The 18,521-nt window shown below is 41.6% G+C and overlaps 1 protein-coding gene across 7 annotated transcripts in view; it reads left to right on the top strand.

The window, feature by feature from the left end:
- Window positions 1-18,521, top strand: part of COL4A3 (collagen type IV alpha 3 chain) — a 155,089-nt gene that overhangs the window by 82,356 nt on the left and 54,212 nt on the right. For 5 of the 7 annotated variants that reach the window (XR_016231407.1, XR_016231406.1, XM_089328920.1 and 2 more), the window contains exons 14-24: window positions 1,532-1,594; window positions 1,973-2,032; window positions 3,238-3,282; window positions 3,548-3,601; window positions 4,465-4,506; window positions 7,760-7,844; window positions 8,203-8,238; window positions 9,847-10,011; window positions 12,416-12,508; window positions 12,975-13,070; window positions 15,150-15,220. Coding sequence is in view for 5 of the 7 variants with exons in the window: in XM_089328920.1 (XP_089185046.1) it covers window positions 1,532-1,594; window positions 1,973-2,032; window positions 3,238-3,282; window positions 3,548-3,601; window positions 4,465-4,506; window positions 7,760-7,844; window positions 8,203-8,238; window positions 9,847-10,011; window positions 12,416-12,508; window positions 12,975-13,070; window positions 15,150-15,220 (810 nt within the window). In the remaining 2 variants the exon portion in view is untranslated. Of the gene's footprint in view, window positions 1-1,531; window positions 1,595-1,972; window positions 2,033-3,237; window positions 3,283-3,547; window positions 3,602-4,464; window positions 4,507-7,759; window positions 7,845-8,202; window positions 8,239-9,846; window positions 10,012-12,415; window positions 12,509-12,974; window positions 13,071-15,149; window positions 15,221-18,521 lie in introns of those variants that run through there. The other 2 variants (XM_051849086.3, XM_089328922.1) reach the window with 2 other exon arrangements.

The following is an 18,521-nucleotide window of genomic DNA, read 5'->3' as shown; positions in this document are numbered from 1 at the left end:
GCCAGAGTCTGATTTTGTTCACCATTGTAGTCCCCTCCCCCATCATCCCTAGTGTGGAATTCAGTGAACATTTTTAAATGAATGATAATAAAACGGTATATGGCTCAGTTGGGTGGTAATGACTAAGGACAGGGCTAGAGAGGCATTGTTATCATAGGGGACACTGTTACCACTGTAACACCAAGGACATGATGGCCCCCCTCCTCACCAGACCTCACTTTGACCACATCATAGTGACATTAGCTTTTGTGTCTTGGTTCCACTGTGGGAGGGTTAAAAACACCAGGGTATGGAACTGGGTTGACTATGTAAAAGAAGTGAATCCACAATATAATATGCCAATCCTAGACACTAGAATGACCCTGAATGTCTGGGAGTTGGGATGAAGAAGTAAGGAGGTGGGTAACAGGCTTTTTGTGGATTAACTAAGAAACAAATATAAGCCATCCTTCTCTTTTAAACTTATTAACTACTTGAAATAATAACTTGATTGATACATGTATTAATTGATCGTAAACTGTACCCTTGTAACTAAAGTATATGGTTCATAGATTTTAGTTTTAAGTAGTTTATAGCTCTATTGACTTATACCACATTCCATACAATTCACTTATTTGGTGTTCAATTCAGTGGCTCTTATTATATGCACAACCATCACCAGTCAACTTCAGAACACTCTTCATTATGCCAAAAAGAAAGCCTATAGTCATCACCCCCCAAGTGCAATTATTTTTTGCTTTCTTTTTCAAAACTTTGATTTCAGAAGTTTTAAATTTACAAAACAAAAATTGTGAAGTGGTTCCTATACACCCCACACCCAGCTTTCTCTATTATTATACAGGTATGTTAAATGGTCAAAAAAGAACTAACAAGAGTTAAAACAAAACACAGTAAAATTTAATATCACCAAAATAATAACTAGCATTGAATATGGGAGAAAAATTGACCTGAGAAAGATAACTGAACAAAAACAAATTGATAAGCATGAAACATCATAGTCTGAGAAATGGGAGGCTGAATTTTTGTTGGCAAAATTTATATCTAGATTTGACCCAGGAAAAATGTTTGCAATTCAAAAAAATGATGACCACAATAGAAGACTCACATGAGAAAATTTAATCCATAAAGCATAATAAGGGCCCAAAAAATCTAATTAATGAATCAGATTCTCATTATAACATTTAATCAGAAAAGCATTGACACTAAAGAAAATAATTTTAGTATATTAAAAATGAAAGTAAAATATATTCAAAATAATCTGAATACACTCCAAGAAAACTGATTCAGTAATTAAATTAGTTTAAGTTAGCTTGATCCAAAAGATACTCTCTCTAAAAAAAAAAGTTAGTACATATTTTCAGTAGGTTCACAGGTATAATATTTGACATGTGAGTAACAGGAAGGTCTACTGGGTTTTGTTATCGTAAGCTACATTAGTAGTTTATAATCCAGTTTGTTGAACAGATAGGGGACTTTGCCAGTGTTGTCTTGTTGGATCCATTTGTGTGACCTTGCATTGTTTTTGTGGCAGGACCTCAAGGGTGAGAAGGGAGACAAGGGAGCGATGGGAGAAGCTGGACCTCCTGGACCCTCAGTAGGTCATTTAGATCCACGTTGTTCCTGTGATGCATAAAGTAGGACTTCAGTGCATACGTTTATGGATGTTCTACCTTTAGATCTCACTATAAGCTGAAATGCATTTGACCTCAGGGATCATGAATACACCAGAATTATTTTTATGGCCATTTCTTGTTGAAATCCTTGCTTTATTTTACGTGTATAAGATCTTCACACTCTGCTTTTGTAGCAATTGTTTTTAATTAATACTCATAAATGAGATTTCCCTTTAAGATGACTCATTATTTGAGAATTCTTTAATATGGCAAAATAATCAGAAGGTGCAAATTAATCAAAAGCAATCTAAGTAAAAAAAAATAATTTGTAAAAGTTGACAGCACTTTAATTAATACAGGGACCACCTGGAGAATCCTACGGCTCTGAGAAGGGTGCTCCTGGAGAACCTGGCTCACAGGTAAATTTGCATATTCAGCGTCATGTGCAGCCAGTAGTAGTCAGGACTTGGGACTCTTTAGGTTGCAAGAATGAGATGCCTAATTCCAAATAGCTTAGGTTAGAGAAAATAAATTTTTGAAGTTTAAGGAGGTGGAATTTATTTGCTCAAGTATCTGAGATGTTCAAGGCCATACAGTCTTCTAGAACATCAGAGCCCGAAACTCTATGTGCAGAACACTCTCTCCATATCACTGTCACATCTCTTTGCATGTCAGTCTCATCCTCTCCACTGGTAGATGATCTTCTCTCAGGTCAGGGGAGATGGGGAGAAAGAATGAGGCATAAGAGCAGGCAACTTCAGGTTCATGGCAGTGAGGAGAGAGGGGGTCTCTTTTCTCCCTGTGTAGAGAATGAATCCGATTGCCACAGCTTGTGTCATATATCTTGCTCTAGAGAATGGCTATGGTCAGGAGGAAAGGGTGCCATGACTGGCTGAGCCAATGGAGCAGCATGCCACTGTGATTGACAGCCCCATTAGAAGTACCCAGAGTGAGAGAAAAGTAGCTTCCCAAAGGGAGTGGGGGCAGAGTGTGACCAGAGATGGTGGCAAGACAGAAGGAACAGAAGCCTACTACCCAAACCAACTCCAGTTTGGAAAGGCTTAAACACAACTATTGTGCAAAAACTCTAAAAATGATATGCTAGAAAAAAATATTAAACATTCAACTGGGATGATTTTTATTTGTCAGGAAAGATAAATTGTGATACTTAACCTAAATGTTATGTCTGGATACCCTAATATATCTTTTACTCATGTATTTAGATACAGGAACATCTGGGGTTTAAGGCATTGCCAATATTTCAAACAGATACATAAAATGAGAAAACTTTCCTCTTTCTGGATTTCCTTATTCACCTCAGCTCAGTGCTTTCTTGACTTTTTCATCCAAGTTTAGAAAAGGCAGCATCAGCTCTACGTTTAGCTGTTTAATTCCTTTCTTCCTTCTTTTGAGTCTAAACGTTCATCCTGATTGGCTTGTGCCTCCCCTGGTAAGAGAAGGCCATGGTGTGTTCTGTGATTACCAGTTATTCCTTCTAAACCTGGGAGAGGGACCTCACTCAAGCATTCTTGCCTGAGGTCCAGAGATAACTTTATACTTTGAGTTTTTTTGTTGTTGTTGTTCAAGTTGCCCATATTTATTAAATTGCATGTTTTTGCTTTAGGGAAAACCTGGGAAGGATGGAGCCCCTGGCTTCCCTGGCACTGAGGTAAAGACATGACCTGATGCATGGCTGCAGGGAAACGGTAGCCCTATTAGAAGAAGGATTCTTGAGAGCCACTAAGTATTTATAAAATAACAAGTAGCCCACGGCTTTCAAAAGCCACATTTGAGAATCACCATTGTACGTCTTTGCTGTGACAAGAGATCAGCTGGTCCCAGTCTTTTTTTAAGTAGGCGTTCTAACTGCCCTGCTTCCTGAGGAGTGAGTGATCCATGTGTCCTCTGATCTGTTTCTTTCCTCTTTTCTCTAGGGAGCCAAGGGCAACAGGGGCTTCCCTGGGTTAACAGGAGAAGTTGGCATTAAGGTAACCACCTCCCTGAGATCCTGTCTTCAGCCTTTTTCAGCTGGTTGGGCCTTGCTTACCCATCTTTTCCTGCACACCCTGGACCCAGTTACAATGAATTGCAAACATAGACTTCGTTAAAATGCTTTAATATATTAAGGAAAGAGAGAGATGGAAATTTTACTTAGCATTTGGAAGGTGGTCTTCAGAAAAAGATATTAAACTTGTTCTATGTGTCTGAAGCTGATGTAGGACCAGTGGGGCTTCAGCTCTGCATGTGTGAGGAAGGGGTTGGAAGAGGCCTGCCATTGCAGATCTCTGGTCACTTGAGGTCAAGCAGAAGCTGAACCTTGTGAGTCTCAGCTGGAAAGTCATGATCAAGTAATTGTGAATGCTACTCCTCCACATCTGTTACAGACATTCCCTGATAACGTGGACTTGTAGGTAGATGGGCAGATTCAGGATTGGTCCTTTAACAACGTCACTTCCAGTAGACTCTAAAATGCTCTCTTGAAGAAGAGGGGATGGCTACAGGTGGACACTGGGAATTACATACAACCCACTGCCTGGTGTTCCTTGTGCCTCAAATGTGGGTGAGAATGGAATGTGCAATACCTGTGACCATCCACTGTGGGTGGTGGCGTAGAAGAAACCGCTTTTCACTACCTTGTAGACAAGATTCCCAGCCCAGGTACAGGCCCTCTGGAAAAATAATTTAAAGTCATTGTCCCATTACCTCTAATTTGGCTTTCACATGACATCTAAATGACTTTACTTTTAGTATTAATTAATTCCTCTAATGTACATTTTTCTTTTTAATAATACCAAACATGTAAATAGTTTTGGTTAACATGTTGATAATATATAACTGTTTTTCAATTTAGGGATGGAAAGGAGATATTGGCCCCCCAGGATTTCGTGGTCCAGTAAGTGTAATTTAAAAATGTTACTAATGTCATATTTCATTAAGTCCTTCAAAGTATTTGAAAAAAATTGAATCCGTGTTTCTCATTAATTATTCCAGAGATGTTAGCATTTCCTTTTTTTATTAAATTAGGACAAGGAACAGTTGTGATTATTTGTCCATTTGCCAATAAACATTTCCTTTATTTTTATTTTTATTTTTTTGACAGGCAGAGTGGATAGTGAGAGAGAGAGAGACAGAGAGAAAGGTCTTCCTTTTGCCGTTGGTTCACCCTCCAATGGCCGCCGCGGCCGGCGCGCTGCGGCCGGCGCACCGCGCTGATCCGATGGCAGGAGCCAGGAGCCAGGTGCTTTTCCTGGTCTCCCCATGGGGTGCAGGGCCCAAGCACCTGGGCCATCCTCCACTGCACTCCCTGGCCACAGCAGAGGGCTGGCCTGGAAGAGGGGCAACCGGGACAGAATCCGGCGCCCCAACCGGGACTAGAACCCGGTGTGCTGGCGCCGCTAGGCGGAAGATTAGCCTAGTGAGCCGCGGCGCCGGCCGCCAATAAACATTTCCATTTGAGCCTGCTTGGTCCTCATCCTGCACTAGTCATGCTAGGCTATGAAAAGAAGAAATGTTTGGTCTAAGGTAGTCCTATGTCCTCAGGTAGAGTAGGTGGGCTGCCACACGGACAGCTGGGGCCCTCAGGGTTGGGGCAGAGCCTCCTCCCTTGCACCTGGGCCCAGTTAGACATCTCCTGCACTTTCAAGCAGCGGAAGCTCAGCCATGAGTTTAATTCCAAGGGCAGCAAGAACCAAGCGCTGGTTCCATTGCAGTAGACACAGCTCACCTCCCCAAAGCTGACATGAGTTTGGGTTGGGTGACTGTCAACTCCTAGGTGCATGGTGGCCACACTTCACTTTCTGTGACTCTGCAGCTTCAGAGAGGAGTAAAAGGGACCCAGGCCTGGATTTACAGTATCCGTTCATCTCTGCCTCATTAGGACAGTGGTTTTCTTATTCTGCGGGTTGAGTAGGAGTGCTGTACCTGACTGTATATGTTGGAGAAAATGGCCCAGAGTGGCCAAAAACAAAGTCATGGAGAATTGGTGGGGAGAGGGGCCTGTTAAAATGCAGTCCCCGTATCCCCAGGCTAAGCAATTTAACTTGCTAGCTGAGGGTGAGTCCCCCCAATATTCATTTTTATGCCAAAAGAAAATGATGTAGAACCCCCCAAACACATTTATACAGTTGCCAGAGAGATTAAAAGTCAGTTTTGGGGCCAGCGCTGTGGCGCAGCTTATTAAAGCCCTGGCCTGAAGCACCGGCATCCCATATAGGCGCTGGTCCTAGTCCTGGCTGCTCCTCTTCCAATCCATCTCTCTGCTATAGCTTTGGAAAGCAGTAGAAGATGGCCCAAGTCCTTGGGCCCCTGCACCAGCGTGAGAGACCTGGAAGAAGCTCCTGGCTCCTGGCTCCTGGCTTTGGATTGGCACAGCCCAGGCTGGGGTGTGAACCAGCAGATGGAAAACCTCTCTCTGTCTCTACCTCTCTCTGTAACTCTGTCTTTCAAATAAATAAAATAAATCTTTTTAAAAAAAGTCAGTTTTGTAAAAGCACATAGCACAATGGCCAGCACTCAGCAGGTGCATACTTGTCATTGCAGACTTCATGATGGGGCTTATTACATTAATGTTATTGTTAATAATACTTTTTTCTTTATACTACTTGTTCTGTGCTACCTCATCTTTAAATAAATCAACAAATTGGTCCATAAAAAATAGTTTAAAACAAATTTTTCATATTTCTATCTTCTTTCCTTCAAGGCAAATGTACTGAATTATAAGTGAAATCTACTTGCCTATTGCATTTTGAGGGAATTATAAGCATTTCCAGCTGTCTATTTTCTGATATTCAGTTCCAAGTAACTCTGTTTGCAGCTTCTACTAACAAAAGAAACTCTGCTTCAGAAATAAATGGTTAAGGAGACCAACAGTGGGTCCACTGAGCATGTCAGAAACAATATTCCTCAACTCTTGCAGGATAATAGTGTCCTTTTAAATTTCAGAAACACTGTGTACAATATGTTTTTTTCCTGTGCGGGTACCCACATAGTTTGAAACAAATTTAGTCCACCAGGACCAGCAAGATAAAACAGCAAAATGGGATAGTATAAAAAATATCAGAGTTGATCCTATGTCAAAACGGTAAATTATTGCATTGTGAAATTTCATTACCTGTATATCTGTACATACAAACATAGCTATGTATATGTGTTTGTCAGTATAAATGTAAAAGTGGGTATAAGAGTTGAGTCACATCATAAAATGTATTTCTAATTGAAAGCCCATGAAGTTTATGCTATCATGTGTCTTAGTGTGTTCTCTGCTGCTATAATGAAATACCCAAGGCAGACAATTGTTTAGCTCAGAGTTTTGGAAGCTGCAAGTCCAAGATGAGACAGCCTCATTCAGTTTGGTCTTTGGTGAGTGCCTAGCACACATGTACCTGCAGGAGAAAGATTGGCAAGACAAGATTCCAAAGAAACTGGATCCTATAATCTCTTCTGAGGGCACACACCCACCTGACCGAGGATCTCCCACCAGGCCCCACCTCCCAAATGTGCACACTCCTCTTTTTTTATAGAAAGATTTATTTTATTTATTTGAGAGACAGAGTTACAGAGAGGTAGAGACAGTGAGAGAGGTCTTCTATCCGCTGGTTCACTCCCCAGATAGCCACAATGGCCGGAGCTGTGCTGATACAAAGCCAGGAGCCAGGAGCCAGGAGCCAGGAGCTTCTTCCAGGTCTCTCACACTGGTGCAGGAGCCCAAGGACTTGGGCCATCTTCTACTGCTTTCCCAAGCCATAGCAGAGAGCTGGATCAGAAGAGGAGCAGCCAGGACTAGAACCAGTGCCTATTTGGGATGCCAGTGCTTCAGGCCAGGGCTTTAACCCACTGTGCCAAAGCTCAGGCCCTAACACACCTATTCCTCTTAATATCACCATAATGAAAGCCAAGTTCCCAGCATAAGGACCCTTTGGGTAAAACTCAAACCATATCCAAATTATAACATTACACCACCCCAGGTGAACTTCATCTTTAAATTAATCCATCTATATATAGGGGACTACCATTTTGCTACTAGCACATAGATCTATGAAGTCAGGAAAATATCTTTTGGGCCATAAAGAAGAAAGTGAAGTAATTGCATTTGTATGCTCTCCATAAATAGCTATATTTTCTCTTCATCCATTTTTTTTTCCTTTAAGACAGAATATTATGACACATACCAGCAAAAGGGAGATGAAGGAATTCCAGGCCCACCAGGCCCCAAAGGAGCTCGTGGCCCACAGGGTGAGAATAAATTTCCCGCTAAGCATTTGCTGACCCTTTGTCTTAGAAGTGATCTAACATGAACTACAAAGCCAACCTGCAGATCCATGATTCTAGCAGTGGTTAGTTTTCTGGCATCTAAATTCACTGCCAAGTGCCAAACACAGAGTAGGCTCTCCATCATCTCTATTGAGTTAGGTGAAAATGGTCAAGTGGCAGTTTTACTTTTTAGGTTGGCTATCTGCAGTTTATCTATGTGTTTTCTAATATTTATGAAAGAGTAGGAAATGTGTTACTACATTGCCACCCAAGATTTCAGAAGTTAAGAGGGGATTATTTATATCTTTGTCATAAAGTAATTAATGTTGTGCATTCCCAGGTCCTGTTGGTCCCCCTGGAGCTCCTGGCAGTCCTGGTATGTCCATGTTTCTTGGGGTACACACGGAAATGCTATTTTGATGCACTGCTTTGTAGTAACTTTAAATTGGTTATGTAGACACGTTTCACTGATTGATCTAAAAGTTTTTCCACCTTCTTCACTGTTATCTTTGTGATTTGTAGTAGAAAAGTAGAAGCACATACAAAGTGATATCACAATGCTTTTTCACTTTTCAGAGTTTTTAACTAAGTGCAGAGATCTTATTGCCAGGGAATTTCCATGGCTACTTTGGGGTACAAGCAACGACTTAAAACTCAGAGGAGGCACAGATAGCAACAATGCTTAGGTAATTAGGTTGATTGAAATGACAGTCTCACAATGTATCACAGGTTGCACAGGGATACCTAGCTTATACTTTTTCTCTGAAGTTTTAGATTTTAGTCCATGAGTCTTTAGCGTGTTTAACTTGCAGGAGAGGAAAAACAGAGTCTGGGATGGATCCATAGCAGTCCATCAGTTATAACTGTTATTACGCTCCTTTTCAAGTAAATAGAACTAAGAAAAATGAGCAAAAATTTAATAAACCAGTACAGAGGATGCCCCAACACCGACTATTTTTCTCTATGTGATGTTGCATATTAAACCACTTCATAATTTTGTAGACTGTGGAACTATATGTCTACTATAGTCCACTGTAAAAAATAAATCCATAAATATAAAAATATACAAAAAGTTCATGGAAATTTTGTATTATGAAAAAACTGTGCATGAATTTCAAGATCTTTTTGCACCCAAATAAGCTTATCTTTCAATTCTATTTTTTCCATAAGCTTTCTGAAGTACCTTTGTACTTGCGTGGAGGAATAGAAATCAAACTATTGACAGTGGATATCTCTGAAAGTTGGAATGGGGCAAAAAGTTGTTTTTGGACTGTGGGAAGACCTCCTTCCCACTGCCAGGCCCCTCTGGAATTGGACTGCTCACATGCCAGTGAGCAGAAAATCGTGGTCATCGTAAGAATTTGTCATGGGGATCAAATACTAAGAAACAGTCGGGTATTAGCCCTGCTGGTTTCTGAGCCCTATGGTGGTGATACCTCTCTTCCTCTCAGTTAAACTGGCTATGCAGCAGAGATCCAAGACTGCACCCCTCCTCACATCCCCACCATTTGGGAGTAGATGGTTTTATACCCTTAGCTCAGCTTCTCTCCTAGGAGGCACCTGCCTCCCCCACCATGCCCTTTTATGTCTAAGACCATCCACAGGAAGCAAGTCCAATTACAACTTTCTCACTCAGGGCTCTGAAAGGCAGGCATGCTTTAATCTTTAATTTAAAAATACATCAACAAAGGAGCATATATGAAAGAATTTCTCAGGAGTCCTTTCCAATAAAAAGACTACAGTGCACTGCAAACTCAGTTTTGATTTCTAGGAATAACTTAAGGAAATTGTCTTGTAAGGATGGGGTACACTACATTTTGCTGTGTGGTGACTGTTTACCAAGGTCATTGATTCATGTTTTGTTTTGCATACCCCTCAGTTCAACTTTAGGAATGTGTTTCTTTTTGCAGTTGAAAGAAAAATACATAATTATCTGGAAAATAGTTTTAAAATTCAGTAAATGGTTATTTTCCCCCACCCCGAGGACCATCAAGGCCTGGCCCCAGAGGAGCTCCTGGATGGCCTGGCTTGCAAGGAAGAAAAGGAGAGCGAGGACCCCCAGGGAAGGATGCAGTGGGGCCTCCGGGGGCCCCAGGCTGTCCTGGTTCACCAGGCCTTTTAGGGCCACCAGGATCTCCAGGACCACCAGGTAAAGATGACTAACAGGGCCCCTGTGGTAGACATGGCCCAGTGACACATGTGTGCAGATCAGAAGCAATAAACGTTACCCACAGCTTGGCCATCGGTCTGTGCGGTCGCTGTTATCTTTCCAATGGCATTCCCTTCTGTTATCTATGAGAGAAAATATGGGGGACAGATGGCTTTGCAAATGTAGCCTGAGTTTCCCAGAGAGCAGAGTGAGAGGCAGGGACAAAAAGAGGAAAGCAGAGAAGGAGGCGTGGTTATCAAGTTGGCCTCAGTCAAGTGCAACTATTTGTTTAGCCCTGGATACTGTCTGCCAGGGAGGGCAGGAGGGGAATGGGGGGCGGGGGGTGGGGGACAAGGATTTGTCAACCAATTACTGCTTCCCATAGTCAAAGATTTGGTCCGCAGGGCAGGACTAACACACATATCCAGACAGTGACTGCGTGATTCATGGGGCATCCAGGCCTTGGTATCAGCAGGGAAGCCCCAAGGTAAGAGTTAAGAGGCCAGAGGCATGCAGCAGGGGTCTGGATTCCTGCCACTTCTCTGGGTCAGAGATCAGGGAGCTGTGGGGTTTGAGTTGGCACTCAGGGGTTCTGACATAGACTTCCTCCATCCTTTCCTTCCCATCCCCCCACAGAGTTACTTAGCATTGTATGTTGGCTCTTAGGTACGACAGACTCTCCTGAACACAGAGATCGGGCTTTGTTTTTGTTTTTGTTTTACTTGAAATGTAGTTTTAGGGAGGGACGGAGGGAGGAAGAGAAAGAGAGAGAGAGATCTGTCTTTCATCTTCTGGTTTACTACCCAAATGGCCACAATGCCTGGGACTGGACCAGACCAAAGCCAGGAGCCTGGAACTCCATATGGGTCTTCCACAGGTGCAGGGACCTCCACTGCTTTCCCAGACACATTAGTAAGGAGCTGGATCAGAAGTGGAACAGCTGGGACTTGAACCAGCACCCATATTGGATGCTGGCAAACACCTTTCCTGGAGGGTCATTGGGGCCTGCGTTTGTAGTCCACCCGCCTTCAAGACTTAAGAATCTTACATGTCAGAGTTTCTTGTTTGTTGGTCAGTTTTAGAAAGGAAGGAACTTTTATTATTTACTGACAATGTTGTTATAAACCTAGAAAATCCCAAATAATAATCTGGAAAACTCTTAATAAGATAATTAAGTATGTGGTCATATGAGCAATCTTTTTAAAAATACTTTCCTTGAGGAAAAGAGCTAATTAAGGAATTATCCAATTGATAAAAAAGATACTATATTCAAGAACAAATCTACCAAGCTATGTTACAGACCTGTGGGGAAAATAAAGCAAAAATGAAACTAAACCAAACCAAACATCCTTACCATATGTCAGGGATTTTAACAACTTCAAATCCTCCAGTCCTCTTTCAGGCTGCAGGTTTAGTATCATTTTATTGATGCCAAGGTGGATGTGCAGGCCTCATGAAGCTAATGAAGCTAATGAATGCTAAAGCCAGGATCTGGACCCTGACCTTGGTACCTGACACAGAGCTGCCCCCTCCACCAGAAGGCCAAGCTTCCTCTCCCCTGGGGGATCTCCAGGCATTTGTTCCCTATGCTTCCTACCTGTTCTTCCCTGTGCAACACCTGTCTGCCTTTTGGTTCCAGCCTCAAGTCCCACAGAAACTTCCACTGAGTCCATATGCATTCATTCCAAAGCTTATTCCCACTGCAGAATTCTTCACTTTATCTTTTGCTTGTCAGTTTCCTCTTTAAGAATCAAAGCTCCTTACTGGTCTAGGCTGATATTAGTATGGGGACTGAAACAAATAGTTGTTAAATTAAGTGTGAAATGAGTGTGAACATGTCTAAGTACATACGTAAGTCCACAGGAGGCGTAAAGTTGCCATCGGATTGTGCTGCTTAAAGATGACTCTCCAGATGTCTTAGAAATACAAAAAACTAGAACACCAAAGAGTTATTCTTTTTGTAGTTAAGGGGATATAATATGCCACAAACCATGTTCTAGCTAAATTAAGCATTTTACCATTACTTTCTTGCTTTAAACTTCAAGACAGCTGTAGGTACTGTTTTTAAATATTTATTTTCATCAGCATTGTCTTCGACCTTTATTTGAAACCACAAGACCAAAAATTAGTTCATGGAACACAGCTTACTAATATAAGAGAATGAACTTGCATTGTGGTGTTATAGCAGCAGACAAGGTGGAAGATTGGGGAAAACTTCCCTAAAGAGCTGCTTTAAAAATAGCAGACTCAATTGATATGGACAAACAATGAGGGAAAAAAACAGCACTCAAGACCTGGCTTCCAATACCAAGTTAAAAGAAATGCGTATCAAACAAGGCATTTCTTAAATACTGGCTAACTGGAGAAAACACAAAACAATGTCTTTGGTCCTGTCTTTTTACAGGTGATGTCGTTTTTCGCATGGGTCCACCCGGGGACCGTGGGCTGCCAGGCCATATAGGGTTTCCAGGGATTCCAGGACTTGATGGGCCTAAAGGTTGGTTCAATGGCTTCATCATCAGCATTGTGATCTCCGGTTTTCCTCCAGGGACAACAATGATCTCAAACAGCAGCTAGGCAGGGATGGCTTATTTCCCAAAAGTATTGGCTAAAATGTATTTATTTATCTGTAAGTTGGTGATTTATTTAGCACCCACACAGTAAATTATTGGATACCTCTACAATGGAAGTTTTATCTTGCATGCGAGGAGGGAGACCCTGAAATCACAGATGTTTGGTGTTAGACTCTTAGAATTTCCTCTCTCAGTAGAAGCACGTGTGTCAAAACAATAAAGTAAGTGGATATAGCGGATGAGGTGGTTTTGCTAATAGGTATAACATCCCAGATGATTTTTACATATAAAAAGTTTAAGTGTAGTAAGTGCTTGTGTAGTCAGGAACTGTGTGTCCTCTCAGAGGCCTTGGAGTGAGTTTCTGAGCAATGTACCTGTGTTCCATTGCAGGAGAACCAGGCCTGCTGTGCACACAGTGTCCGTGCACCCCCGGGGCCCCCGGCCTCCCAGGACGGCCTGGGTTAGATGGTGTAAAAGGAATCCCAGGTACAGACCATTTGCATGCAGATCTGTTTTGTAAGTACAGCTGGGTCAACACACTGGGACATATACATAACAGAAAAGGTATTAGGTTGCTGAATCATGAGTTTTACATGAACTTGGGAGGACAATTTCAAAAGCATATACTCTGTTCACATAAAGTTAGCCCAAATCACATAAAAGCTGGTAATTTTTTCTATTGCATTTTAGTTCTAGGAATCATAAACACAGATCCCTATGGGGAACTAGCAGATAACTTTAAGGAGCTGCACTAAACACATATCACTTTTTCTTCCCTAAAGAAATAAATTCTCTCCCATTTGCTTTAAAAAGATAAGACCCTTCTCGGTCATTTTTTCATGTTATCCCTTTTGTACAGTCATGGGTATGCACAGCATTGAGCCCCTTCCCCTCATCTCAGAAGGTATATATTCAAAGACCCTCAGTGTACAGTAGAACTGTCAAAAGTACTAAACCCTATACATATAACTACAATGAGAGATTAATAATGACTGATGATAGAACAATTATAATAAACTTTAATGAAAGCTATATGAATATGTTCTCTCTCTTCCTCTCTCTATCTCAAGATATCTTATGCATTGTACTCACTCTTTTTTTGTTGAACACAAGTAACTGAAAGTCAAACTGTGGATATAAAGGAACTGCCATATTTTGCTTTATTCATAAGGAAATAAGTACAGTAATTTAAAAAAATACAGTATCCTCAGTGCTGGGGACAATAGAGTGATGAGGCGTGTGGTAAGCATAAGGGCACATTCAAATGGGCTCAGCTCAAGCCTGTTCTTCCTTTGCATCATTTTTGACTCTAAGCTAATAGATGCTTCAATTTCTCATGAGAAGAAAGCAAGATTTTTATCTAAAATGTCATTTTTGAAAAATATTAGCCACTAAATCAATTTTTGATGGACAAAATTTTCAGAAGATAACATTATTTTTTAAAGATTAATTAATTTGTTAATTTATTTGAAAGATACATTGACAGAGAGAGAGGCAGAGACAGAGGAGAGACCTTCCATCCGCTGGTTCATTCCCCCAGAACCCTGCAATAGCCAGGGCTAGACCAGGCTGTAACCAGGAGTCTGGAACTCCATCTGGATCTCCCATGTGAATGGCAGAAACCCGTTCACGCTGGGCCATCATCTACTGCCTCCCAGGGTGTGCGTGAGCAAGAATGCTGGATTAGCAGCACAGTGTAGCCAAGTCTAGACCCAGGCACTTCATTACAGGATATGAGAAACCCAAGCATCAGCTTAACTTGCTGTGCTACAATGCCAACCTCTACAATGCCAATATTGTAAGGACTAAGTAACGCAAAACCTATGGCCTTCTCTTGGCCATGTGACAGAACAGGTTTTTCTGCACGCCAACGCTGTTACTCCCAACAGCCACCACCTCTGCTTGTCAACCTCCCCATTCTTCAGTCGCAGAACTGACTAGGGGTAGTCAGTGTCTAGGTACAGAAAGTGTCCTATTGGTGCCCCTGTGTCACTCCCAGGCTACCAGAAACTCACCCGTGGTGCCACACATGGCCTTGGTTCTGCCACCTTGGTCTTTAGACACCATCGTCAACTTTTTTATCATTAATCAACAAGAGCTCAGGTGTCAGAGCCCTTGGTCAGTGCTCTGTTCTAGGCGCCTGTGTGCCTCCATTGCTTCACATCAACCCTGGAAGCAGGTGCAGTGGTTAACCCTGTTTGACAGATGAGGGAGCTGAGTCATAGTGTGACACATCAAATACATGAAAAAGCTTGCATTTGCTGGGCATAGATTCATGGCTGAATTTTACTCTTTTCTTGATGTAAAAATTTCTAACAATAAGCGTGTACTATCATCAGAAAAAAAGCTTGTCTGACAATCACAAAGATGAGAATTTTAGGAAGCTAAAACCTAAAAGTTCTTTTTTTTAATATTATCTCTTCCTCCAGTTATTTACTGCATTCTCTTATTGCACTGTGTGTTTTACCATAGAAATTGTCTTTCTTTCCTAAGAAAACACTCTATTTTCATCATTCACTGTATTATTCTGGCTACTCAGAATTGCTAATAACTCATTCACTGCAGGAGGACAAGGTGCAGCTGGCCCAAAAGGAAGCCCAGGGTCGCCAGGAAGCACAGGCCCTCCAGGATTTCCAGTAAGATTTCATGGTTTTGAAGCTTTATCTTCCATTGGGAAAACTGGGCATTCTGGAACACATATGTTATCAGTTTGGTATCTGAAAAACAGTAGATGTTTAATAGATCCTTGTTCATGGAATGAATAAACAAATGATGTGTGAATGAATCAATCTATAAATCACTGTAAATGCTATCAGAGACAGAAAACAGATATACGGTTGCCTGGAGCTGAGGTTGAGGCCAGGGATTAACCACAAGTGGAATTAGGGAAATGATGGAAATGTTTAATATTGATTGTGATAATGATTGTGGCATAATTCTAAAAAGTTATTAAAAATCCTTGAATTGTATTCTGTCAAAGGATATATTTTGTGGTTTGTAAAGTATGCTTCAATAAAGCTGTTAAAAATTAAAATCCTTGTAATTATCATAGAGAATCAGAAAGTGAATTTGGATAAATATATTTAAATCAAATTATCCAGAGATGCATGTTAAAATTTACCAATACTGGGAGGCACCAAAATGGTGGAGTAGGGAGGGAGCTTACTGCTCTAGTCTAGGGAAAGATAGTTTTAAAAATGTAGAGAGAGTGCAATTTCAGGGAAGAGTTAGGGAGAAAACAGCAGACGAAACTCCATGCAAATTAGAGGGGCACTGCAGATCCACATGGAGGCTGTGGATATAAACAACTCAGGACCCCAGCTGTCAAGAGCCTCAACACCAGCTTTGGATAGTGAGGTGAGACCAGACTGCAGCAGCCAGAGCCACTGGCAACATGCCACAGGAAGAGCCTGGCAAGTCTGTCTTGGAGCCTTGTGGGGGACAGTATACCTGCCAACATAAAGGGAAAAAAGGAAGCACTTTTCTCTCTCCCCACCCACCCAGTGCCAGTGTCCTGTAACTAACAGGGAATGGGCGGGCACCATTTTGGACATACACAACAGCTGCGCCAGTTCATGTCTGCACCACCCAGCAACCAGCCAAGAGAAGACACCTGAGTCTGGCTCAGAGAATTGACAGGGGCTTGGTGCTCATGACTTTTGGAGCCTTGTGTGTTGGGACTGTGAAAACACTGTGACTGTGCTGTGTGTGAGGGTGCAGGGTGTGGTTTGGTCAATGCGAGTGGCTCCACATGCTTGGCTCCCTGATTCCCTGGTGAAGGTCATTGCTGCAGCATCCGTGCTCACACCAAGGACTGCACAGATTCTTTGTGTAGTTCTTGTGACAGTGCTAGTGTTCAGTATTGGTCTCCTTGGAGGAGAGAAGGTGAGCATGAGCCTATGGTAACAGAGCTGAATAAACTCTCCCTCTGATTAAAAAAAAAAAAAAAGAGAGAGAGAGAGGAGATTTAGCACACCCAATTTGGGAGTCACATTGGACACTCCCTCACTCTGAAGCACAAAACAGAGCTCCCTGGCCAGAGCCAGTATACATCTCAGGGTATTCACTGACAGCAGACACTGCACTAATCCACAGAGGCATTGTCCAAAGATAAAAAACATCACAGGAAAAAAAAACAACAAATATCTCCACAAATGCCTAAAAATAAATGCAGCAATTCAAGAAGGAAGAATGAGGAAGACAGCATGACACCCCCCAAAGGAACACAACAACACTTCAATACTAGACATTTTTCAAAAGAAGAAATCCAAATGGCCAACAGACACATGAAAAAATGTTCAGGATCACTAGCAATCAGGGAAATGCAAATCAAAACCACAATGAGGTTTCACCTCACCCCGGTGAGAATGACTAACATTCAGAAATCTACCAACAACAGATGCTGGCAAGGATGTGGGGAAAAAGGGACACTAACCCACTGTTGGTGGGAATGCAAACTGGTTAAGCAACTATGGAAGTCAGTCTGGAGATTCCTCAGAAACATGAATATAACCCTACCATTCAACCTAGCCATCCCACTCCTTGGAATTTACCCAAAGGAAATTAAATTGGCAAACAAAAAAAGCTGTCTGTACCTAAATGTTTATTGCAGCTCAATTCACAATAGCTAAGACCTGGAATGAACCCAAATGCCCATCAACAGTAGACTGGATAAAGAAATTATGGGACATGTACTCTATAGAATACTATACAGCAATTAAAAAAAACAGTGAAATCTGGTCATCTGCAACAAAATGGAGGAATTTGGAAAACATGCTGAGTGAATTAAGCCAGTCCCAAATGGACAAATATCATATGTTCTCCCTGATTGGTGACAACTAACCGAGCACCAAAAAGGAAACCTGGTGAAGTGAAATGGACAGTATGAGAAACAGTGACTTGATCAGCTCTTGTCCTGACTGTTGATGTACAATGTAATACTTTATCCCTTTTAGTATTTTTTTTGTTCTACTTAAAACTATTGGTTGAGCTATGTAATTAACACACAATTATTCTTAGGTGTTTAAATTTAACTGAAAAGTGATCGCTGTTAAATATAAGAGTGGTAATAAGAGAGGGAGGGTATGTACAATTTGGAACATGCTCAAGCTGACTTGCCCCAAACGGTAGAGTTAGAAACATACCAGGGGATTCCAATTCAATCCCATCAAGGTGGCATGTACCAATGCCATCTCACTAGTCCAAGTGATCAATTTCTGTTCACAATTGATCATAATGATAGGACTAAGAGCCAAAGGGATCACATAAACAAGACTAGTGTCTGGAAATACTAACTGATAGAATCAAAAAGGGAGAGAACGATCCAACATGGGAATCAAGATACACAGCAGACTCCTAGAATGGCAGATGTCCTAAACAGCACTCTGGCCTCAGAATCAGCCCTTAAGGCATTCAGATATGGCTGAAGAGCCCATGAGAGTATTTTAGGCATGGAAAGCCAAGACACTCCGGCAAAAAAAAAAAAAAAAAAAAGAAAGATAAGACCTAAATGAAATATCTCTGCGAGTGAGATCCCAGTAGAAAGAATGGGCCATCAAAGAAGAACGTACCTTTCTCTGAATGGAGGAGAGAACTTCCACTTTGACTATGGCCTTTTTAAAATAAGATCAAAGTTGGCAAGCTCAGGGAGCTTCCATGGCCTTGGCAACTCATGACTAGAGCCTAGGGAGATTGCTGACGCCTTAAACAAGAGTGTCAATTTGTTAAGTCAACAACAGGAGTCACTGTGCACCTACTCCTCATGTAGGATCTCTGTCCTTAATGTGTAGTTCAATGTGAATTAATGATATGGCTAGTACTCAAACAGTATTTTGCACTTTGTGTTCTGTGTGGGGGCAAACTGATGAAATCTTTACTTAATATATACTAAATTGATCTTCTGTATATAAAGATAATTGAAAATGAATCTTGATATGA

This window comes from Oryctolagus cuniculus, chromosome 3 (genome assembly GCF_051225735.1).
Source record: "Oryctolagus cuniculus isolate XC-2025 breed Fujian yellow rabbit chromosome 3, ASM5122573v1, whole genome shotgun sequence".
In the NCBI taxonomy this organism is placed as follows: Eukaryota; Metazoa; Chordata; class Mammalia; order Lagomorpha; family Leporidae; genus Oryctolagus; species Oryctolagus cuniculus.
This window is presented reverse-complemented; position numbering and strand designations above follow the sequence as displayed.